The following is a 25,520-nucleotide window of genomic DNA, read 5'->3' as shown; positions in this document are numbered from 1 at the left end:
CATTTAACATTAAAACAGCCACTTCTGAGAGGTTTCCCCTCAAGATTTGGGGCCAGGCCATGATTTATGTCTGTCCATCATTAGATGGAGTACAAGGACTCTACTGTGGGCACCAGACTTCTGGAGTTCACCCTAGTGCACTTCAGGAGCACAGGGCAGGTTAAGCTAGTTGTGGAGACGTGGCCCCACTCTAATGAAAAGCAGGAGCCTGGGAAATACTACAACATCAGCTCAGCAGACCACAGGATGTTCTTAATGCTGAGCTCATCAGCTCCCACTGTCTGCAATATTCCTAGTGCTCTAACACAAGCTTTTGGTCACATCATGCTGCTATCAGCTACAGCGGTGTGAAACTTGCATTCTTCTGACACCGGTGGCTCAGCCTTAGATGGGCTACAGGAGTAACCAAGAAGAGAATATGATCCCTGTGAGAAATTATCCTCACTTTTAAAAATTTCAAAGGCTTATTAAACCTTCACAAAATACAACAAAAGACTGAATAAGGAAAAATAACAGCACTGGGAGTTCTGTGACCTGCAGCCATGCGCTCACTTACCACATGGCTGCTCTGCCTTTTATACCCTGGGGCTGCATCAGCCAACCCTGGGCCTTCCCAAAGCCTGCCAGTCAACGCTTCTTTGCTGCTCCTCGGTGGAAACTGCTTCATTGTGACTCGATTGGAGGTCAGGGGTTGTCATGGCACACCTCCTAGTAACAAGCTTTCCCTCTTACACGCCCTCCCTCCACATGCCCCCACAACTAAAACCTTCCTGTGGCAACAATGGAGGAGAAGGGGGCTATGGGGAGAACAGAGAATGTCTAAACAAACCACAATAACATAACTATACATCAATTAACCTTCTCTTAACATATACACGATAATCATCCTGTAAGAGATAATTATTGCAAGAGCCAGTCATCACATGATTTATCTATAACAATTCCATTCCTTGGGAAAAAGAAGGTGTTTAACTTTTTCAAAAGAAAGCAGAGGTTGTGTATATTCGAGGGTTTACTCAAAGATGAAAAGGGATTTTGCACTGCACAGACAGTAGGCATTCTTCATCTCACCCTGTGCAAATACTCAGAATTTGGGCTCTGGTTGATGGAAGGATATGGGGGTTTGCTTGTATAAACAGAAAAGCAAAATATTTTCTGTCTCTGTGTGCAATAGAAAAGTCCATTTAAACCTGCCAGCCTTGTGTCCAAGCTCACAAATGACACTGGAAAGGAGATTCTGACATGGTTGAGTCCAGGTTACAGGAAGGGATTGGCATTTCCATGATTAACCTCAGGAAGAATTTGGCCTCCTTTCCACAGAAAACCAGTACATGCTTCAGGTCAATATGTGAACTTCCAGTGCTCCAGCACCCTCTGTTAGACCCTAAACACCATGTGTAAGATGTGTCCTTACCTGCAGTCCCTGATCCCTCTAGGCACTGCAAGGACACACACGGAATGCCCTCGATGTTGAGCCCTTGCAGCAGAGCTCAGCTTTGTCAGGCTCCTGCTGCCTGCCAGGAGCCCACAGGGCAGAAATGCTTTTTGCAACCAGCTCTCTGACCTCTCCAGAATCCCGATGACTTCTCTCTTGGCAACAAAGCCAGCCGAGGCAGGGATCAGTCAAGTGACCTTACTCAGGGATGAGGAGGAAGAAGAAAAAGAGAAGCAGGAAGGGAGGTTCTCTGCCATCATTTACCTTCGGCTCAAGGGAGAAAATGTCATCCTCTAACAGCATGGGATCTCCTCTGATCTTTGTTATCTCACTCTGGAAGGTGTGGTTGAGAAGAGCAAGGCGTTCTCGGCAAGTGATGTCCACTTCACGCTCCTTCAGAAAACCATACAACTTCTGCCTTTGCTGCTGATATATCCTGTGATACTGCCTGCAGGCATAGGAAAGACAAACCCAGCAGGTTGTTTAATAAGCCACGTCTTCGCAGAGAGAAGTGGAAGTGCAGGAGCAGCTCCACAGCAAAGGGCTGACCCTGAGCCATGGGGTCCCAAACGGATCAGAGGGTCACTGGTTCACTCCACACTTGCAAGCTCAGGAGAGCTTTCCAAAGCCAGCAGCCCTCAAGAGAACATTCTGGCTCAAAGCCTCTGCCACAGCTGAGGGAGAATCCACCAGCTGGCTTTTCCTGGCACTGAGCTGCTCATGGGAGATAAAGATCAAGGAGCACCCACTGCAGGACTTCCCTGGGAAGGCAAGAAGCAGCTGACTTTCAGCTGCAGGTTACCAGCATCACTTTTTGTTCCTTCCTTTTTGCATCTGCAGGGATAAGCAAACTCTATCTGCCTCATTTCCTGCACTGACTTCCACCAGCTCTCCCTTGCTTGGTAGCTGCAACAGAAACCACTTTACTGTTTACAGATCACAACCAAGACAAGAGAAGGAAGCACTGCTACAGAGCAGTTGCTTCTGAGCTGGCAGTTCACTGTCTCCCCTTCATGGTCCAGTCCCCTGGCCAAGAAGAACCAGCAGGTGACACTGGGAGGACGAGTGGAAGCGCCATATGGAGTGAATCGAGGGAGTGCAGTATAAGCAGGACAGTGATCATCACCCAGCCCAATTCAAATACAATTAGAGAGGAAATACAGTCATGGACATTACCAGCTGCACACAGACAGAGCCTCAGGCTAAGGCTGTCACCAGCACCAAAAATACTCTCTGTGGCTGCTCCCTGCGGAGCGCGATTGGAAACGTCTCTCCATGGCTGACCTGCAGTGCTGGGCACGGGGAGGGCTCCACCATTGGGACAAGTGACCTTTGACTCAACCACCATCAACAGACAATAATTCTACCATGATGTCCCAGAAAGTCCTGCAGGAGGGAGACAGAGCAAACTCCTGGGTAGACCTTCTCATGACCTAGGGATTTTTGGGCCCTCTCCCAGTGCAAGGTCCTGCACTGCCTCCTCTCATGAAAGTCCTCTCTGCTCTGAGATCTCAAAAGCTGCTCTGACAGCAGGACAGTGGCCTTGGAGCTATGGCCATCCCTAAGACTGTAAGTAAGGAAGAACATCCTGTCAAAGTCTAGGACACAAACTGTTGTGAAAGCAAATTTAAGTGGAAAAAAAAAGCTGATCAAACTTAGCTGTGGGGAAACCTGATTGTTTCTGAGGTGAAGGAGGATCCCTCAGAGTCCAGGCTGAGACAGGCAGGTGGGAGGAAAAGGGAAAAGAATGGTCCAGGGAAGTATTGAGAGAAGGTTGTGAGATTTTCTTTTAACACAGTGAGCTTACATGGAAGTCAGACACTGTGTAATTAAATAGAGAACAGTGGAAAACTAGATTTGGCCTGCAAGGCATTTCTGACCTAATTACGTTGAACTTTATTTGCTCAGAAGCCCTTAAAAAGTGCTGCAGTTTGAGGCAGTTTCCTGATCAGCTCTGGGTTCAGACTAACTCCTATGAACCCACATCCATCCAAGTCTGAAAAGTCACACAAGGACTCCCTGAATCACCCAAGCTTTTCAGTGTCATTTCCAATCCATCTCCCTGGTCTGTAAGTGTTTCTCTACTGCCTGAAATGGGAATTTCAAAGCTTCTTCTTTGAAGAAACAGCCCCATATCTCACCACCATGACAACCCATGGTGCCCAAGCACTTCCAAGCACTGTGTGGCCCTTCCTTCCCTGCAGAACCCTCCACCTCCAAACCTTCCCCAGCCTCTAAGGAAGGATAGAAATTCCTCATTGTGCTGAAAACCAGGAGGGTGCAGGGCAGTGCAACATCCTGCAGCAGGATGGCCTCAACTGTCTGGGCCAGCAAAGGCCCCTGCCCTGCACAGCCCTGGAATGGAGCCTGACATCTTGTCAAAGCTAGGGTGGAGAGAACTGCAGTGAGCATCAGAACAGCTGACCCACCTGCACTGGCTTAAGTCCTACTGCTCAGTGCAGTCCCAGGTAAGGAGTGTTGACATTCTCCTCAGCCTCATGGAGCCTCTGTAGCCCAGAGATCTTGGGACCTCAGTGGTTTGTGGCTCCCACAAACAAGAATTTGCTCTCTGAGGAAATCCAGTCATTGAAATCAACTCTTCTTCCCCAAAACATCATCCTCAGCTGGAGTATAGATGGAACTGGAATAAGGAGTGCTGAGATCCATTACTGTGAAGCCCAGGTTCACATACCCTGATATCTGGGATGGTTTAACCTAAACCATTTAAAAGCACTGATATTCTCTGAAGCCATAAGTTAGTTTTACCCTTGGGCAGGGTATCTCACTGAAATGCATCTTTTAAACTCACCTCAGTTTCAGTTGATCCTCCTCTTCTGAGTACCAAAAGCGTTCCACTGGAAGCAGGCTGGGACATAACTTGGGTTGTGGATAACCAGAAGAAAAGTGTCACAGCTTTTAGCTGATTGAGCACTTTCATGGATCAGTACATTTATCACATCCCTACAGCTGTGTGAGGATGTCCCAGATACCCCTTTAAGCACTAATTCTGGCTATGTTTGTAGAGATTTGTCCCCAGGGTGACAGTATTTACACTGAGATTTTTCAGATGTGCTCAGGTGGCCCACTCGGATGCCAGGGAATTCTGCATCAAAGTCATTCAGGTGACTCTGAGGAGTCACAGCTTGCTCAGGGTCTCCTGCAGGCCTTCCTTTCTCTCCTGTTCCCTTGCCACTGACAAGGGAGGATGCCTGGGCAGGAAAGGGGGACCCAGAAGAACAAGTGAAGTGACAGCCCATAGCAGGAATGAGCAGAGCCAAGCACAACCCAATACTCTGCAACATTCAAGATGACAAACCACTACAAAATGAACACCATGAAAACTATCATCATCTCCCTGTCCAAACCCATAGCCACATCAGTCTTGAAATATTTGGTATTGTTTTGATCTCTGAAGCATTTAAAATTAAATAAAGAAAGGCAGAAAGATGGTTTAAAAGAAGAGAGCAGCTTTGATATGAAGACTGAATGGGATTTCTTAACCTAGAAATTGAAGAGAAGACAGCGGAGGTTTGCAAAAGTATGAATGGCTTGAGATATGGGGATAAGGAAAACTTTGTCATGATTTGTCATCAAACAGCAACCCAAAGGCCTGAAAATATTATCAGTCAGAAATGACAAAAATGTAGTGCCACTCTTCCAGGGAATATCCCATCCTTTGGAACACCCTGCTGGGGGAGGCCATAGAGGCTCACAGAGAGCAACTGGACTGATGCTTGGAAGATAAAACCATCAGAAGCTATTAAAGAAAGATGAGACTAAAGCCTCCAGCCCAGGAAAACGCCAACTCCAGAGCCCAGGAGGGAGGAAGCAGATGCTGTGCCTGTCTCCGCACGCTTTGCTGAACATCCCCGACTGCTGCGCTCCCGGAGAGGAGTCGGGGCTGCAGCCACCCCAGCACTCCTGGCTGCCAGCACCAGGGGCTCTGGTGGAGGCTGGAGGCTTTGCCAGAGCACCTTGTGCCACACAGGGAGGTGGCTGGCACATGCTGCATCTATACCCCACAAATGGCTGGGTACAGGAGAGCAGGCACAGGTGCCAGGGAGTCTGGAGGATGCTGCAGATCTTTCTGCCAGGCAGAGGAACTGACACAGAGAGTGGAGCTGTTGGGGTTGGCTGAGGGCAGCTGCAGACTTCATGTCTTGGGTGCCAAATTAAATGTGACATTTCATTTAAGACTCTTGGTTGTTTAATACATATGTTTAAAAAATAAATCTCTGTACAGCAATTCAGCACGAGGCATTTCACTTGACAGGGTAATGTCCACGGTGTGCAGCTTGGGATGCTCTGCTGCCATGAAGGCACATTTACCGAATCTAGATGGATCTGCCCTATCATTATTTACACAACACAATCTTATTACATGCTGTCAATTGTTTCATCCTTACATCCTTTGGATACATTTCCTACAGATGGCAGGACACAGCTTTTTCTACAACCTGGGTAAAGCAATGCCTGCACTTGAAATTCAAAGCCAGGCTCTTTTATACAACAGTAGAACAGATGTTTTTTAGGTTGTGCAGTCCTGAACAAGGCTCTGACACAGCAGAAACACTGTTGTGTTTTATCCTATCATCCAGCTGCATGACTATGGACACAGGTATCTTAGCACATTGTGATCACTTTTCACTGCCTGGAAGTGAAGAAATTGAGCCCTGGGTCATCCTCTGTGGAGCCTGTAAAAAGAGAGGGGAAATTTACAGAAAAGCTGAAACATGTCTCTGAATGATCAGCCTGGTGCAGAAGGGAATACTGTTCAGAGCAGCACAAATTGTTCTTAAATAGAACGACAAATTTCATTTAGCCTGAAAGTATATCTCAGTGATTGGATGAGCAAACCCTTGAACAAGATTTCAAAATAAATTTCAGGGTTTATGAAGAACATTTTCCTAAGATTCAACAGCTGGTACTTTCCTTCATCAACTACTGCTCTAAATATTTGAAAGCTGGTAGCCAGATTGATTAGACAGAATAGAAATAAAACAGCCCTTGCTGCGTTTCATCTTCTGAGATGATTCTTCCTCTATCCCTATCACTCCCTCTTTGCTGAATTTGGATTTTAAATCTTTTTTAGGAGTGCATGACAGGCAAATTTGGAATATTTGGCTATTACAGAAAGCAAGTTCAATTTCATTTGCCCAGCTTTTTAGAAGACTGAGCCTTGCTGTCAGCTCTTCTACGAGCACAGCTGAGTCATTCTCAGGTTACAACAAACCTCAGAGCATCCTCATCATCAGCATTGCTGCTGTTAAGGATCAGAAGCTCCCAGCATGGCCCAGCCAAGCACCTGCTGAACCCAGGCAGCACATTCCAAGGAGGGTCTCCAGCCAAAGGCATTGTGAGCAACCACATGAAAACTGATGAGGATGAAGTGGGAGATGGAAAGCCATGATCAACCAGCAGTGGGTACAGGACTGGTTGTGGCTCTTCAGACAGATCTCTGGCATGATAAAAGTCAACTCATTTTCAATCAGGCTCCTCACTGTGCAGCCAGGTACTCCCCATTATCTCCTGTACACTGTGCTAAGGATGCTGGACTTTGCTGGATGAACGACTCCAGCACAGGAATATCTGGGAGCCAGCACAGGAGCTTTGTTCTGCCTGGCCTTCAGAATGTACTGGAAAGGACATAAAACCATGGGATGATGAAGGGCAGCACTGCTGCATGGCCAGGGGGCCATGGCCATTGTTAATCTTTATTGCTGCTACACTAATGATACACTTGGGGTACCTGCCTGGCTGAAACATTGCTTTTGGCCCATGGGGAAAACACTGCCAGACCATTAGAATGAAAGCAAAGACAGACTCAATATACTACTTAATAAATCAATCACCCTTCAAGCTGCTCTACTTCTTCTCAGCAGATGCTGATTGATCCACAAGGAGAGGAATCTAATGAATGGGCAGTTCTGCCCTGAAACACATCCAGAGGAAACGATGCTTCAGAACATATTCGTGATCTCCTGGGATGATGGAGACCACAAGCTGTGGTCAAGGGTGACCTGCAAAGAGATGGAAACCTCATTCTTCCAGAAATCCTTCATGTGCTAAAAATGGGCCATGTGGGCTCACAGGAAATTTGGTTTTGTGCATACGTGGAGATGAACAAAACAGCCCAAAGGAGAGTTTTAAGTTCCAAATAACCCCCTTAGTACATAACTCCCAGTCTGTGCTCATGCAGTCAACTTTGCTTTAGCAGGGATTTTGTCAGAAGTGGTGTTACATATTTGTGGAGCTATAAAGCTGTGCAAAAAAACCTCAAGCAAATGAAGCACAAACTTTATTCCCCTTCATGTACCCTCAGAATGACAGACTATCTGTCTTGAAACACAGGGTCCTGGTGAGAGGGCAAAGGCCATACTCTGTTTGCAAGCAGCAGAATAACCTTATCTAAAACAGTATAAAAATCATTACTACAAGCAGCTCTAGACAAGGGGAGCAAAGGCAGGAAGCAGTTGTTACCTATTAGCTGTTTTGACAGAAATGAGCACTTTGGAGACCAATTAGGCTCACCCATCAAGCTAATTAATTGGAACTATAAAAGCCTATAACCAATCAGCTGGATAAAGCATTAGGTACCAATCCTGTATCTGTGGCAGCACTGCAACTATTAAGACACAAAATCAACATATAATAGCACAAACTGCTATTTACACCTTTTTTTGCCTACAATAACTGACTCCCTCAACTCACTTTGAAGCAGACATACAAGGACATAAAAGTTCAACAGGAAACAGCCATGCTGCTGGGAATTCTCACAAGTGAAGAAAAAGCAGAAGGAGCAACAGCCACCTGTGACTGGCAGAAAGAAAAATCCCTCTGCAAAGTTTTGAAATTCCTGATAGTCCAAGGCAAAGCTTGGTCTTGTAATAACTGCAGCATCAATCTGGCTTACACATTAAAGTAACACAGGAAACAAGATCTTTTAAAACTCACAGGATACAATAAATTCCTACCAGCTGCCAGCACCAAACAGAAATGGAAAAGGTTACATCAGTTGGTGCACCACAGTGAAGCTCTGGAGTCACAAAAACCTGCTCCTTGGGAAGCAGAAGGTTTCCCCAACTCCGAGTACTTCGAAGAAGCTCCTCCCAGTCTGTCTGGATGAATGGAGAGTTGCATGAAGATGGACAACACAGCAGTGGCCAACGGCAGCTCAGGGTCTGCTGCCATGAATTTAGCTCAGTAGTAATTTAGTGCTGCTCACAGCAGCATCAGAGCCCTCCCTAAACACTCACACAGGGCTGATTTCAACCCGAAAAGGGTTTTGTTACTCCCACCCTGGTGTTCTGCACAGCACAAGGTGACTCAGATAAATACCCAATGTGGTAGTGACTTGTTCAGGCAAGTATTGAACATCCTCCTTTCTGGCTGAAGTCAATATAAATGGAAAGCACTCAGGAACTTGTTTGAGTGATCTCAGGAATATAAAATGCAAGGCAACAAGAGTTAAACCTCAGTTAAACCCTGCTGCCTTATCCACATCCACTGGGGGATTTACAGAGAGAAAAAAAAAAAGAAAGAAAGGAAAAGGCTTGATCTAGAGACTAAATCAATAGGATTTTCATTTCATTTCTCAAACAAGTTCCTGGAAGCCACTGATTGAACATCAGCCTTGCCAGACAGATGACAACCCTTGGTAGGAAGGGGGTTCTTAAGGAGAAACTACAGAACTATGAAAAGCTGGCTGTTTTCTGCAATATCTACACAAAAGCACAGATGAGACCCGAGTAAGGCAGTAGTTTTCTCAGCTGCTTTACCCTCGTGGGTAGCTGAGATGTTTACAGGTGCTGGCACATCCATACTACAGTTCCTTGTTCAGCCTCAAACAGCAATAATCAGCCAGGGCTGGGAGTTCCCTGCATGTGTACACTGACCTCTAACACACCACCAAGCCCTTGCAGAGATGGCCTCACATACCTAAGGAAGCTAATTCAGCCAAACCCAGCATCAGTTCTAACTGCAGAAAGGGATTCAGCATCACAACACACTTATATTCAGCTGGCAACCCCATGCTGCTCTGCACAGCAGCTGAGCACTCACTAACAAGCTGACAATTCCCCTTGGCCCATTTGCAATGCTGTGTAGCCTCTACTACAGCTTCCCCTGCTGCCAGTTAAGCACACCCAGGCCTGTAGTTACTCATCATCTTCCCCAAGCCCCAGTGACTCTAATACATCCCATAGAACTCCCTGCCATTCCACAGGTGACGGAAGAGCTCCACATCAGCTCCCTAATTAGCCATCTTAAAATATGCCTTAATTTTCCCTGTGATCTCATGCCTCATTTTCATCAAAGATTATGTCAGGTTTTGTTTTCCCCCCCCTCAGTGTTTTCCCCCAGCTCTCTGCAATGAGGCTCAAGGGTCCAACTGCCAGCAATCCCATCTGAGGATGGTTTGTGAGGAGCACAGAGAGGGTTAAGAGCTATCTGCATGCACAACTTGACACTGACTGCCTCAAGAATCTCTTTTCCTGCCACACATAAACATCACCTGAAGGGATGAAAATGTCAGGGCACTACCTGTCCTGTGAGATTACAGCCTAGGAATCAGACAGGGAGAATAAAAGTTTTGAAGACCAAAGAATAATTATTGTTTAATTTGCAGTGTGGTTGTTTGGGTCTTTTTACCTTGAATTTCATTTTAGCCTGAGAAAGGGCATATTTTATCAGCATTTCAATGAAAGCTGCTCCAAGAGGAGCCACAATTAAAACTCTGAGTGAGTGCAAATGCAGATTAAAACAATACAGTGACATGGAAAGAAGACCCAAAAGGAGGATCCCATTTACAGCCTGAAGAATTCAATCCCAGCTAAATGAAGCACCATTAACAGGAGCACATCAAGGGAGCTGAACAAGAGGTTTCTGTGTATGCACCAATGATGCAATCTGGGACTCTGGGATGTCATCCAAGCTGGTAACTGTTTGCTTGGCCCACCAGACAAGCTCCATGCAATGTGTTGGAAATAATGATGAAAATGTTTTGGTGCGCTTTGGATTTAGTAGGAGCAATTAGGATTTGTCACCAGGTAAACAATTCTTGGCTGAGACACAAAACTCAGTGCTGTAATGCGTAGGGAGAGCTCAAGTGAAACACTTGTGCCCAGCAGCTGCTGGGCTTTGGGCTCTTGTACAACCCCACTGAGAAAACAAAAGTTCCTGGTCTTAGTGTTTTCTGGTGGTCAATTTTTTACCTTAGAAACATGTTCTGTGGAGTTTGGTGATGATTAGAGCAACACACAAAAATAATGAGAACAACTGGAGCCGTGGGCAAGCTGAACTTTATACATGTCAGTAGTGACAGCTGATGAAAATGCTGCAGTTTCTACTCATTAAGGAGCTATTGCTGCAATTAGGCCTGACCTGTTCTCATTACCAGGAGTGAGAACATCACCGCTGGCTAGTGGAGAAGCCTTGGGACAGCCCTCTTTATGTGCTGGACTGAGACTTTGCAGAGAGGAGAGGAAAGACAAAGCCCCACAGCCCCAGAGCTGCATTACTCTGTTCCTGCATCTGCCCCAGTGGTGGTGCCAGGATTGCTGCAGGTCTCTGCTGAGACCTGAGGGGATCAGTGCCTGGCGTGGGAAAGACATGGAATTATTTTTCCTATTCTTTTACAGAAATTTTGCCAGAACAGAGAAACTATAGGGGAAGTTAAGGGGAATTCCTAGCCATACTTGAGTGCTGTGTTCCATCCTGTTCCCTTCCTACTCCTGCCCCTTGTCTACATATTCCTGCCCCTTGTCTACATATTCCTGCCCTCAGATGGCAGGATGCAAATAGCACTCCAGGGGATGACTTCAGAGGATGCCTGAGAAAGAACATATCTTTTTCAGATAATCAGAAGAAGAGGGTGCAACCAAGTTCAGGACTCGGTTCTCAGGACTGAGAAACCGAGTGCAAATCAGCCCCTGCATCTCCTACATCCCACCCCAGGCTGTACCCACCAGACACCCCTATTACTGCTGTAGCAGGAATTCACTACCCCTCACATGGACCTGGCTCTCCAAGACCCAAAGACACAAGTTCCATGGTTAAACTTAACTCTCCTGAACTTCAGCCAACATCAGGATCTGTTCCCTGAGCCCACAGATAGAAGAGCTGTGAAGGAGACGTCCCTGACACACTGTAATAGCCAAATGAAAACCACTGCCAAGAGATGGAGCTGGCAGGCTAAACTTTGGCCTCTCATCCATTAATTGTGAGCTGTTCCTTAAGATAATTCTTGTCCCATTAGATTTTCCCTTTCCATGAATCACTACTGCTCCCGACAGGCAGAAGAGATAAGGTTTGATGGTTTTTTAATAGCTTGTTTTCTTCTGCTTTTTAAACTATGTCCTTTTGTATGTTTGCTTTCTTGTATGACATCTAAACTTTTACAAGTCCAGATCTCCCAATGGTACCTTGGTAAGCCCCAGACACTGGTCTTGTTTTGAGCAGTGTGTTTGCTCAGGTGATCTCCAGAGGTTCCTTCCAAAAGTTATTCTGTGATTCTCCTTTCTAAATCAGCCCAATTGTTTTTCCCATGTTCCCCAAATTTCTCATATTTCCTATACACCTGTGCATATACCAATGGGCAGATGGTAGATGAACAGGCATTAGAGGAGCTCAACCTTTAAGAAAGTTCCCACTAAAGAATTAATGATGACATTTTGGCAAATATTTAACACAAAACAAAACAAGGAGCAGAAACACAGGAACTTCAAAATACTTAAAAAGAAATCTGAGTGAAAGTGGGGGTGACTTAATTAGAATAAAAATGCTGCTTCTATTAAGAGATATAAATAATCTGTTTGAAATTTAAACTGGCTTTCAAAGGTTCACCATGAAACAGAAGAGATGACTGATGCCCTCAAATGACAAGGGAAATCAGATCAACTTTGACTAACAGGAACAGCACAGGCTGTCCACAACACAGCTCACATGGGGCATCTCATGAGAGGACCACTGGAAAGCCACGTGCCTGTGGCCTCCCAGAGAACAGGTCTCTGGCTGACAGTGGTGAGAAACCATTTCAGAAAGGGCTTGTGCTCAGGAGGGTGAAACCAGCTACCAGCATGTTCCAGCACCCTCCAGGAAATCTGGGACAGAGGAAGCTCAAAGGCTGCATCCTGCTTACAACACCAGAAGCAACAGCAAACCCCACACGTCCTGCCCATTTCCAGCCAGGGCTGCAGGGCAGCAGCTCCAATGTTCTGCTTCCTCTGGTTGCTCTTTCCCAACTCTGTTATCACCCAAAGGTAACAAAAGCTGACCTGCCTCACCTCTGGGTGCTCAGCTGGCAATGAGCTGCCCTGGTTTCCAACCAGCAGAGCCTTCAGGGTGCTGCACTTGACCCAACAGAGTGAGAAGTCCAGCTGGCCAGGGGAGTCCAGGATGGCACAGGAAACAATGGCACAAATTGGCACAATGAACTCTTCCCTTTCAGTGGTGCAGAGGAGCTGGTGGAAATAATCCTGTGGGAAAAGAAACTGTCTCAGCACAGGACATTTAAGTGCCATGCCCACAGCAGAAGAAAAACTGCTGTGGTCTATGACCTTAAGAGTAGCATTCAATAATTAATGGTACTTTGTCCCTCAATGACCTTTCATTCCAGTAGGATGACTTGGACAGGGCTGTTAACTTGCAAAGAAGAAACAACTCTATTGATTCAGCTGCTTTCACAGCAGAACCTGACAAAATTATCTGATACTTTGATTCTGAGGCACCAAAATAGAGTCATTTCAGATAGTGGATTACAGCAATAACAGAACCTGCTTTGACCACCACTGCAGACTATTAAAGGCACCACTAAGAGTCCAGCTGTGCCACAACACTAACTCCAGTCCCAGCAATGCTGGTGGAGCTTGGCAGGGGGTGCTCTGGTACATTTTCAAAAGGACTTCACCACAGGCACGATCAACAGCCCGTTTTTGGTGAAATACTTACCAAGCTGGAGATGGTAACTGCTTTAATGCCAGGTGGGTTTGGGGTATGTGTGTATTTCCCACCTCTTCCCACCACAGCACAGGGACAAGGCTGGGGACACACACCCTTAAAAAGCCATCTGATCCATCTCCCCACACTGAACTGACTCACCCCTAATGCCAAAATATTCTTGCTAATGTCTGACAAGTACTTAAATCAGTAAGAATTTCAGCCCTGCCCTCAGCATCCTCCTGCAGCTCTGCCCTGGACTTAGAGAGAGTTCTTTCCATGGGAGAACCTCAGAATTCCTTTACATCTCACCCCAGCTGCAGGGGACACAGCAATAACTTTGCTCCCTCTTCTGAATGGTTGATGCCTTAATCACCTCTCTCTTCCAAGGTCTCTAGGAGTGACTTGGTGCCTGTATGGACAAGGGTGGGATGGAACTGCAAACAGAAAACCCTCAGGCATCCCTACCAGAGCAAACTAAACCCTGCTATTCCTGGCTTGTCCAGGAAGCAGCCAGACAGCCTCCTCCTCCAGCTGTCTGGCATTTAGCAATGGGAGGGTGAATCAAGTCACCAAAACCATTTCCCTGCAGGGATGAGCAGATCAATCACCATATGCACGACCTGGCATTGCTGTGCTGGCAGCATCTCCTCTCCCCTGCCGAAATCAGGGGCAGAGCTGCTGCTGTAGGGCCAGGAGCCATTGCCTCCAGCAGCTCCTCTATCGATGAGTTGATAAAAGCTCTGCCTCTTATCACTCACTTGCTGGCCTGATCTTTTCTCCTCAGTGCTTTCAACTCATTGGATATTTTTATCATTGTTGAAACAGCAAGACAATTTGATTTAGGAATTGCACATAGCAGCAAACTCCCTTAACCAGAACTGATTCAGATTCTTCCACAGCTTCCCGCTCCCATACCCATCCTCTCCAAACCTGGAAAGGGACCTAAGGCTGCCAGAAGAGGCACAGACACACAGCTATTGCTTTAACCCAGTGCCTACCAACCACCTGCTCAGCAGCAGTTTAAAAATCACCCTAACAGCTGCAGTCACATCCAAGAGACAGTAAAATAATAAAAAAATATTTTTTTCCCTAGACATCTCAAATATTCACACTTGAAATTGTAGAAGTGCTTTTGCTTCTCCTATTTGGAAGATAAAATACCAGGAAGGGAACAGCAGCAAACGACCTACAGGACTGAAGATCACATTTCAGGAGAGCGTTTCATCTTCAGCAGATCTTTCTGAATTAGCAATTTTGCACTCAATCTTGCAGCCTAAGCCCTCTAAAATAAAAGCTACGGGCAGCCCATGGGAATTTAAAGCACCTATTATCTGGGCACTTCACGTCCCTGACTGCTCAGATCCTCAGAAACTGCATTAGCAAATGGAGAATGCTATTTACGGGTTTTTTTGGTTGTTGTTATTTTGGCCACACTACTGTAACAAAGGCATTGTAAATCCAATTGAAAGCTGTGTGTCTTTTTAAGCCTTGGCATCTTCTATTCAGTTATCTCTCCCTTCCAGATGCCAGGTAGACTGAGGAGGATGCAAGGAGTTCAGATCAGTATGGGGATAAAGAGAAAAGAAACCTCAACTACTGGAGGTATCTGAGGGAAGTAAAAGGGAATTTTCAAGTCATTGTCATTGCTAAGAAGCAAGGGGATCAGCATCAATGCAAATAAGAGCCCAAGGAATAAATTTCTCCAAAAGCCAGCACAGGCAGCCATTCCCAGCTCTGCTGCTGTTGGTGGGCACTGGGACTGCAGGGGAAGGGAACGTCTCTGTGCCTGCCAAGGCAAGGCAGCAGCAAAGGGAATTTGGCCTCACAGAGGCAGGCATGACCTTGAGGAGAACACTGCCTCTCACCAGTCATGGCCATGCACGTTGTGTGCTGAACCCTTTTCCAGGGATGCTGCAGCCAGAGCAAGGCTTACCCAGAGCATTTCAGAGTGTGCTGGCCCTTCAGGCCCACTCTGGCTCCCCAAAGTGGGGTCTGCACCAAAGTGGATGCAGTGTCAGGACAAAAATGGGGAAAGCCAAGCAGAGAGCAGTGTGCTAGGCAGGGGCTGGCTGCTCCTGCAGCTGTGAACTCATGGTTCACTCAACTTCAGAAAGCTGAATTTCCCTCCCTTGGGAGAAGAGGATTGCAAATTCTCCACTGCAGCACTGCCCTGTGTTACCAGGACACTAACTGTGGGACAAAACCCAGGGGTACAGCCAAAACGAGTTTGAAATCTTGCTTTTCTTTGCAAACCCTAAGCAGACTGTTTAAAACCAGGTTTTTAAGGGCTGAGTGAGCATCACTTCTATGCTTTAGAGATTATTTGACACAGCTTCAGACTGCAGATTTTCATGGAAATGTAACTTTTGCCTTCAAACAACTTCTCTGAATTTCAAGGAAAATACAGATGATTCCTCTGCTCTTATTCCCTTTTGATAAGCAAAAAGTTACATGCTCTGGTCTTCCAAATACCACCCCTAGGCATTCAAATTAGTAGCCACCAAAACTAAGCCAATCTTTTGTCTCAGATGTTATTTCCTTGAATCATAGAATTGTTTCATTTGGAAAAGACCTTGAAAATTGTTAAGTCCAACATTAACCCAGCACGGCTCTCAGGCCTTTTGCAGACTCAGGCCAGCATTAATTGGTGTCACACATCAACCTTAATACCTGCCCAGCATACCAGACTCAGATGTGAGTGATCCTGCGTAACCAGTCCTAAATCCTTCACTGAATTCCCTGCAGCAGACAACTTGCAATGAAAAGAGCCTTGTAGCATTGAGGTAATATAGTAAGTCAGGCAGGGAAAGCTCCCTGCTGAAGCCAGGATATCATATAGGCTGCAAAAAAGGGCCATTAAAAGAAAGGAGAGACTGAAGGATGAGGAGAGCTCCACAGGAGAAGGGGTACCCCTGCTCCTGCCCCCTCAGCTACCAATTCACAGGAGTCTTTGAAACCATCCCAGTTCTCCAGGTTCATTCTATGCATTCATTTGCTTTCATCTTTGTCCCTTTCCTCCCTGCAAGAGTCATCTTAAAAGTCTGTTTGGAATAACTTCTGTGTGCTACAAAACATCTAACAGGGCTGGACTGAATTTTAAAGGAGTTAATTTCAGTAATGCAGTAACTCATCGTCCTGTCATCTTTCCTATTAATCAGTGAGCAATATTTCAGTCTCCACTGAGCATCAGGAATGAATTTTGCAAACCTTACAGATTGAACTTGTATTGCCTGAAAAATATTGTCTTCCTACAGTGAAAAGAACAGGGGGACAGAACAGAATAAGCTGTGCTGTGATTTTATGTGCTTCCTGCTTCCTTCTTCCTTTCAGATAATCTATTAATAAGCCTGAAGGACACACAAATGTAAATATTCCTGTCTGTTGGGTATTTGCCAGTCAGTTCCATAATGGTTTCCAATTAGGCAGAGACTGTCAGACCACAATGCAAGGACACCAGGGTGGCACGAGGAACCCACACTGGGCAACTGGAGCCATAAAACAGGAACGTGTAAATCAGAAGCAGCAAAAGGAGCTAATTGCAAATGTTGCCCAGCAGAAACATTAGCATTTCATATTTATAATGCAAGTGCCAGTAAACAAAGAGACATGTCAGCTATTCATTTACTTTCTGACAGTCCAATTGTGTGATACATTCCCAAATGACTGCAAGACAATAGGAAGCTGCTCATTTGTCAAGAAAGGGCAACATGGCACGTGGCATTTTAGCTACTAACAACTCACATGGTCCTTTTATTTAGAGCTCAGCCACAGTCTTGCCTTGAATCAGGAGTGACTTCACTGAAGTCAGACTTACCCCAGGGAAGAGCAGATTCAAAGCAAAAGAATTATATAAACCAACTGAAACATTCACAACCCTGACACAGAGGTTTGTACCTGTAGCCCAGGTCACTGGGTCATCCATAATGCCTGTGGACCATGGAGCAGCTGAGGCTGTTCAAAGAAGCACCCCTAGAGCCTTCCACAACTAAAACGCGGATATTCTGCATGCCAGCAACTTCATACCCAAAGTAAGTGGCTTTTCAGAACCATTTCTCAAAGCCTGCCTCTTTGCTAAGGAGCTTTCAAGGTGCTCTGCACCTCCTGCCCATGCTGTGTTTCGAGCTGAGCTGCAGCACTTTGGTACTTCGCTGACTCGCACTCCATCAAGTACAAGACAAAATGTTCAATTTGCACAAAATTCTGATTCTGCAGTAAAAGTCCTCTCATCCTCCTTGCTGAGCAGCACACAACCCCTCTCCTGATGCCCTACAAAACCCCTGCAAGGAGCCCAAAGCCCAGTTCAGCGAAATTGCCGGGGGTGTCAGTGAAGCTGTGCAGAGAACCTTTCACTGGCAGAGCTCCCTGTGCCATGCACTCACCAGTTCAAGGGCAAGACAAGGGACAGCATATGGGACATTAAGTGCCCTTGTGGGTTATCTCACCCTACTTCTATCTGTGGTGATATTCACATGTTGCTCTGCTGCCTCTCAACTCCAAGTGCAGCACTTTGCCCTTCACGGGTATCAATTTACCTCTTTCACCCTGAAAATGAGCACTAATTCATACTAATAAATCACATTTTAAAGGCATCAGTGTACTTTGCAAAGCCTACCTCAGTGATATGAAGCTTTTGTGCCACTTGAATAGTACAGAGAACTGCCCTAGGCCAGTATAATTTTTACTCTAAATTTTAACAGTGTTAAATAATTCCTCAGTCCCTCCCAAGGAACAAGGAGATAGGAACATAAAGAGGAAATGCCCTGTGTTGCCTATACCATCCTGCCTGAGGATAGGACAAAGTGTTAAACTAAGTCTAGACAGCAAAGGGAAGACAGGAAAACAGCTGCACCCAAAGAGATCTGCACCTTTGCCTTGGTGCAGAAACATCAGCTGGCTCAAAGCTCCCCCCATCTTTGCCTCTCCAAACAATTCAGGTGAAGAATGGTGCTAGGAGATAGCAGGATGCTGGTGGAAAGAGTCAGCCTGCCTCTCTGTTTCCCTGCAAGGCTTCCTTCCTCCCATATCTTAAGTCCTCCTGTAATAACAACCCTCTAGATAACAGCACTGAGATTAGAGTTGCCAGGGCCTCAGCACTGATGTGCAAACCCCCAGGCAAAAGCACAGCATGTTTGGCACAGAGCAGCTGAGAGCTGCCAGAGCAACGAGTGACACGCATGAAGACACGGTCACAGCGGTGGCACAGCCACAGGTTGTACCTGCCCTCCACGAGCTCTTTCAGGCTGGTGTCCAAGCCACCTGCAGCTCACCAAGCTGACCAAGGGCAGGTAGAGCTCGGTGTGCCTGTGCCAGGCTGGCTCCCTGCCACGGGCACAGCCCCTCCTCTGCCCTGGCTCACAGCTGGGTCATGGGCAGGCAGGTGTCCTCAGGGGCAGCACGGCTGGAGAACAGAAGGTGTGAATCCACATCACCTTTGGGTCAGTCCAGGGTGAGGCAGGGCAGTGAATCCCATCTGCCCGGGCAGAGCAGCTCAGCCAGAGGCAGTAGGGCAGTGCCTGGTGGGAAGGAGGTGCTGAGCAGGTCAGACACCTGCAGTAGGATGGAGACAGAACACCTGAATAAGTCATCCCCATATTCTACAAGCCTAAAGAACTTGCTTGCTTCTGCCTGCACATGGCCATGCAGCTGTGCTCCAGAGATGGAATGTGCTGCTGAAGGTAAAAAAGCACTTGTTATCCTGGGGAAGGAAGAAGTTCCCTTCAACACAGCAAGTTTGAGGGGGGTAGTCCAGCTGTGGGGATACGGTCATGTGGCAGAGGAGCAAGAGAAGGAGACCAGACACTGTGGTCTTACTGGAAGTAAAAGAAACCTGAACAGCAAAAAGAAGAAAACAGCAAGACAGAGAGACAACCCCCACAATAAGGAGATGGCACAGAGAATTTAAATGGGCTGTAAAGAAGCAAGGGAGAAGCACAAAAAATTACCAGGAAAGGTTGAAGCAGAAGATGAGAGCAGTCAACTTGCCAAAGTGATGGAAAACCACATGACATCCCAGGCTGTGCCTATCAATTATGGGCTTCAAAGGCATTCTCTGCCTGGAGAAACATGACCAGCACTGACTCACAGTGTGGTTTCATTACTAAAAGCCAATCTCAGCTCCCCAGGGGCTCTTACTGCCTGGTGATTGTGGCCAGGCAGCTGCCAGCACAGGCGAGCTGGACTGCTGGGCATTCCTTCCTGCACCCAGGAGGCCCTGCAGGCATCCTGCTGCCAGGTTCTGCCCTCTGGAATACACACACAGAGCAAAAAGGCATTTTCTAGCACATAGACATAAATTTCTAAGTACCAAATCATGTCTCACAAAATCTAAAACAAGTGATTTTGACTGACAGGCAGGTTCACTAATAAAAAACAAACTCCCATGAGGCTTGGAAAAAAATGGAGGCTTGTTCTGCACCACCCATCCAAGCCTGATAATCCATAGCCAAGGCAGTCCTGAACTCTCCAAACTCCATCTGGGGACAACATCACCTTGAGGCAGTGAGTTCCAGGGGCTAATTTCACATGAAGGCAAACATTTTGGTCACCAAGACCCCTGGAAAATGAATACACACAGCTAAGACCTTCAGCAAAAGTCACCCAGGATGTTTCTGAGGGTGGTGAGGAGCAGCTAGAAGAGAGAAAAGCAATTTGACAGTAAACAGGTGGAAAACTTATATGTTTAAATAATTACAGAGCCTCTGTTTGGAAAACACTTGGCTGTTAGCTGGATTTTTATGGAGCAGACCACCTCAGTTACTGTCTAAGTCGGTGTGACTCAGAGGAATCTGGTGAGAAACCTTGGAGAGAGAACACAATGTTGCTTTTCTCCAGGACATTACTAAAGGCCAACAAAATTAGAATACAATAACTTCTCTTGGGATCATCATCTCTGTCTTTATGCACTTAAATACACCAAGTATTTTCCTCAGATTATACTTTTACACCAGTGCTGTCCAATGGCTGAAGACTTACTGGCTTTAAAATTAATTATTTTGAAATTAACAACTCACACATTTGTATGCCCCTTTTCAGGGCATACAAATCCCAAGATGCAGCTGTACAAGTTCATTATTTTTTACTGAGAGTGGCAGAAATGTTAATGCAGATGTCCTTTTCCACTTGAGGAAGCGTGAGCAGAACACATTCACTGTTTGTCTGATGGCAAAGACAAACACTTTCATGTGCTGCATGGGTACTGGAGCAGCTGAAGCCAAAAGGCTCAGTAGGAACAGAGAAACTGAGGAAATTTGAATCAGCAGAGGAAACCTGCAGCAGAAGTGCCAGAATCAGTGCAGACCCCACCAATGGAATCACTTGGGCATGGACATCCATGCTGCACCTTTCCAATATTCCCAAGCTTAATGCCAGACCAGGAATGATGCAGTTCTCTCCAGGAATAATTGAGGCTCCAAAACTCCATCCTTCCTTGCCCAGAGGTCTCCCCTTGGCAGCCATGTCCCTGTTGAAACCTGTTAAACCAGGATACACTTGGATTTCTTTTGTTGTTCCTCCACCTGTCTTATGCCCCAACAGCTTTTTTTGGCCACTTGTTTGTTTGTCCCAACAGGTAGATTTGGGGAAGGGGTTAATTCTCCTGCTCCTATCACTCTTTATCTTCCCATCCTGCCTTTCTCTCATGCACACACCTTACTCTTCATTACACAGCACCACCTCTAATTACACTGTTCTTTTTCTGGCCTTTCTCTACTTCCACTACATTTTACTGTTATTTATCAAGAGAAATCCTTGTGTCTAAGAAAGTGCTTTGGGAGAAAAGCTTGAACTCTGCTCCTTTCCTCTCTCCTGTCTCTTCCTACCAGCTTGCTCTTGGCACAAGTGTCATTTGAGAAAATGTTCCCCTGACTGAAATTTGAAAGGTCCCTGTTTTCCTCTTTACACTGGAACACAACTGCTGACATTTTTCAACTTTTCCTTTCTCAACTTTCTTGGGAAATTGCAAAACAATTGCAATTTTTTCAAGCAAAGGTAGAGACCTTCAAGAACACATTGCTCTGGAGATACTGTGATTCTCCAAAGAGAAAGCAGAACATTACCTTGCCTTTGGAAAACCTGAGCAGAGGTGAATGAAGCTTAGCAGGAGCCTGAAATGACACCTAAAGGCCTCCTACTGCTTCTGCTAAATCAGCCCAATTCCAGGGCTGTTTCAAAACACATTTCCTGCAGTGCCAATGCCACTAATTATAACTAATTCCAGAATAAAGTGTAGAGAAGATTCAACACCTGAGCTTTAAGTGCAGGTTGCACAAAGGCAGCTAAATAAGCTTAGAGAGGCAGAGATTCCTGCCAGGAACCAAGACTGACCAAGGAACCACAGGACATGGTGCACACTCGAGGTAAAGCATGAGGGCAAGTAAGAACTGTACACCCCACAACATTCCCATCAACCCAGGGCTTTCAAGGGAAAGAAAGGGGATAGAAAAGGTCCTTTGGGTTGGATACCACCAACATGCTGCCAAAATCAGGGGAGAATCCCCTGGGAACATTTCCACCATCTTGCAGAAACAAGGTGCTGAGACATTTTATTGTGGATGTGCTGCAGCAGGTACCTTGCTGTGCTGGACCCCACTGGAATTACCTCCACTCTCCCCTTCCAGCACAGTGTTAAACACCCACATCCCAGCGCTCACCTCGTCCCTGCTCCTCAGAGCCAGTGGCACTTCACAGACCTCAGCAGGGCTGTAGTTGTGAAACATCACCTCTGGTGGGCAAGGCTGAGGTGAGCTGTGATCCAGGCCAGCTGCTGGAGCTGGAGAGGCAACAGAGAGCAGGGAGAGGTTCAGGTGCTGGGAGGAGGATTCTGCACTGATCCCCAGGGCAGTACAGACTCTGGGTGAGTGCATCTGCCCAGCCCACACTGGGCACACAGTGGCTCTTCCACCTCTGCCCTGGGCTGATCAAAACCTGCTGGATCATACAGAGCAGGCTCAAGCCAAGCTGCTCTTTTGGCAGGTGTTTCTCCACGTTTCCTTCTCCAAAATCCCAGGCAGCACTTACCTCTAGCAGAGCCGTGTGCTAATGGTGTCCCAGAGATCCAGAACACTGACTGACAGAGCCCTGAGTCCTCCTGGAGCAAGTGAAACCCCAGAACTTACATCAGGCTCCATGGGAAACAATTTTGGGATGACCTTTACTCTGAGATAGAATCCCACACAAGTCCAAATACTACTTTTTGTGTGATGCTTAGACACCAGTAAGAAAATAACCATACCAGAGGAGGTAAGGGCAAAAAGAAAGTAACACAGCACTTAGGAAAAAGACAAATGAGGTGAATGCTGTATGGGGATAAAGCTGAGCTCTTTTCTCAGCAGTTCTGGGCAACTTGAGTAAGACTGGAGTTGGTATCTCCTTTAGCCACAAGCTTAAAATGGCTGCTTTCTTGTAATCTATTATTGGTGTTGTATTTAATATCATTGCAGAGGCATGTCTGGAGTGATACCACAGCAAATGCTTACTCAGCAGAGACATTACTTTGACAAAACCCCTCCCTGCTTCTGCCTCCCCTCTCCAGCTGCCCTGTTCCACTCAGAACACACAGGCAGGTCTCCTGCATCTCCACAGGGTCACAGCTGGCTGGAGTGAGGAGCTGCAGCTCACTGCCAGCTATTTGTGCAGCTGTGTGAGGCATTCCCAGCCTCCTGTGCCATCCAGGGCAATCCTTAACCAGTTTGTTACAGCTCTCTTGCTGACCATTTCAACAGCCTATCTCAGCCATCTACCCACCAGGACTGTGCTTTAGGCTGAGCCTCTAAAATGCAGCCTTGAACACCCTCAGCAAACAGTGATCCAGGTAAAGCACATCCACTCCCCTCTGCCCAGGGTGAGCTCCCTGCACATCTGGCAGCCTGCAAAATCCAACACCCCATCAGGGTCACAGACATTGTTCCTGAAGCTTTCATGCAATTAGTTTTGTTAAATCAGAGTAATCACCACAGGCCCTCAGTCTCCAAAGGCCAATGCTGCCACTGTGGAGGGAACCCTTGAACCCTAAAGCATTTGAGAGTGACCACACCAAAACAAGAGGTGGCTCCTTCAGCAGAAGAATGGAAAATGGCAATCTCATTCCCTTGTGTCCTCCCCCAGCCCTCTCTCAATAGGGATGACAGTTACACTCCAGAAACCCCCACCAGCTTCAGCAGAGGTTATTTGTGTTGACTTAGCACAAATCAGGACTCCAGTGTCTCACTGGGGAGAAATGCTTTGCCTTTCCCCCAGCAGAAGGAACTCCACCACCAGCAGCAGTTTGAAGTGACAGCAGGACCTGGACACTGAGGTATTTCCATGAGCTGGAAGGAAGCCTGTCACAAGCACACACCCTCTTCAAATGTCACATCAAACAGCAAGGAAAAGGGCAGGGAAAGGCTACCTTGTAATGGAGGTCTTGCTCTTGTCTTGAAGCTGGACAACCTGGGGCAGATTCATCTCCTGAGTGCTGGCCAGCCTCTGCTTGATGGTGAGAGACATCTCCTTCTGAAAGGCAGAGGGAGTCAGCTGAAAGGCAAAAAAAAAAAAAGGCATGAGACTCAGAAATACCCTTGTTCAAAAAGGCTTTTCTTGTTCAAGTGCCAGTGATGAATAATTTGTGATCACAGCCACTAGGACAGTTCTGGAAGCCCTGGAAGTTACCTGCTGAAATATTTAACATCAGTAAATTAATGATATAGAGCAGAATGCACATGCTGTAGCCGCGTGGCTCTGCCCCATCAGCTTCTGTGTGATTTGATGTGACATGTTTGGGGATTTCTGCTCTTTGGGCATTTGTTTCCTCTTTAGCTTCAGTGGATTGAGCTGGTGACCTTTGCAGAGAATGGGGAGGAGTTACCAGAACTCCCCTAACCCCATCCTTGCACAGCACTCACAGCCCACCATGTGCAGATGTCACTGCTGGGTGAGTCCCAGGGAGGCAGGAAAGCAGCTCTGTGCCAAGGCTGGAGTGCACAGCAATGGCTCCAAGCTCCAGGGCTCTCTTTAATTAGCATTTGTTTTCTCTGTCTGGCCTCACAGACCCCTCCCCAGAAGAGCACAGAGATCTCCTGACAGAGCCCCAGCACCAGAACATCTCCAGTCAGTGAGCTGCAGTCAGCAAAGGGACGTTTGTGAGTGGGGAGGGGAATTGCTCTGACCCCACTGCTGGGCTGGATCTGTGCTCCCACAGGAGATGGGACAGAAGAGCTGGTGTGGAACCTGTTCTAGCTGGGACCAGCCCTGTCTCTCAGAGCTCCAGGCAGAGTTTGAGCTGCCCTGCACATGCCAGGTGCCCAAGGCAGGTTGGTGAGAGCAGCTCAGGTGAGTGTCCAGCCTGACAGAAGGGATTAGTGCCACACAAAGGGGATGGAGAGCAGCACATCCTCATGGCTTCAGCTGGACATTGGTTTAACTTGGCTTTAGCCACTTCACTGGCTTCATTGCCCTTCTCTGAACTTGCTCCAGCACCTCAATGAGGTCCTGAATGAGGGGCCCAGAACTGGACACAGGACTCTGGCCTGTTGAGAAGTGATAATGGGTTTGATGTGATAATTTCACCAAACTCAAGGGGAACAGTCATTGGGTACCTTTGTACACACAGATACAGATGTGCACATCTCTGTGCCTGTGTGTGGGAACTGACCATTGTCTATGTGGTGAGTTATACAGTGAACCCTGGCAACAAACTCTGCTGGGTCACTGAGGAGACCTGCTCAGAAGTTTCTTTAACACTGGTGTCTCCAGGCTGTGGCATCCTTCAGAACTGGAGAACACAAGGCCTCCCCACCCTGTTTCCCATGGACCACAAAAGACACACAAGAGCCTGCTGGCATTTCTCACCTTTCCCTCCACCCCCTCTCTCATAACTATTGGAACCCCATTTACTGTAATTATCAACCAAATCCTTATTAATATCCAAGCTGTCTTAAATAACTCTTCAGAATATTCTCAGGAATTCAATTCCCACCAAAAGAACCTTTTTGTGAGTACAGGAGGAAGGTGAACATCACTTGGCTGATTAATTTTTCAAGAGCAGCTGACCTGATGTGACTTTGAGTCTGGCCCTGCTAAGGACTCAGAGTGTTATGAACAGCCTCAAACCCAGGGACACTGCTGCCCCCAGTGCAGACAGAACCAGAGCACTTCCCTGCATTGCAAACCAAGC

General features: G+C 46.8%; 1 protein-coding gene across 1 annotated transcript in view; it reads right to left on the bottom strand.

Annotated features, from left to right (window-relative positions):
* HYDIN (HYDIN axonemal central pair apparatus protein) overlaps positions 1–25,219 on the bottom strand; it is a 53,650-nt gene extending 28,431 nt beyond the window's left edge. Inside the window, exons 1-6 of the mRNA XM_030956359.1 lie at positions 25,196–25,219; positions 23,757–23,881; positions 22,438–22,457; positions 22,021–22,139; positions 12,713–12,909; positions 1,700–1,883 (exon numbers count right to left, since the gene is read on the bottom strand). Of these exons, the coding sequence (XP_030812219.1) occupies positions 1,700–1,883; positions 12,713–12,909; positions 22,021–22,139; positions 22,438–22,457; positions 23,757–23,881; positions 25,196–25,219 (669 nt within the window). The remainder of the gene's footprint in view (positions 1–1,699; positions 1,884–12,712; positions 12,910–22,020; positions 22,140–22,437; positions 22,458–23,756; positions 23,882–25,195) is intronic.
* Between the last annotated feature and the right edge of the window lie 301 nt (positions 25,220–25,520).

This window comes from Camarhynchus parvulus, chromosome 11, assembly GCF_901933205.1.
Source record: "Camarhynchus parvulus chromosome 11, STF_HiC, whole genome shotgun sequence".
Lineage (NCBI taxonomy): Eukaryota > Metazoa > Chordata > Aves > Passeriformes > Thraupidae > Camarhynchus > Camarhynchus parvulus.
The sequence above is the reverse complement of the archived record's forward strand: the minus strand, read 5'-3'. Positions and strand labels throughout refer to the sequence as shown.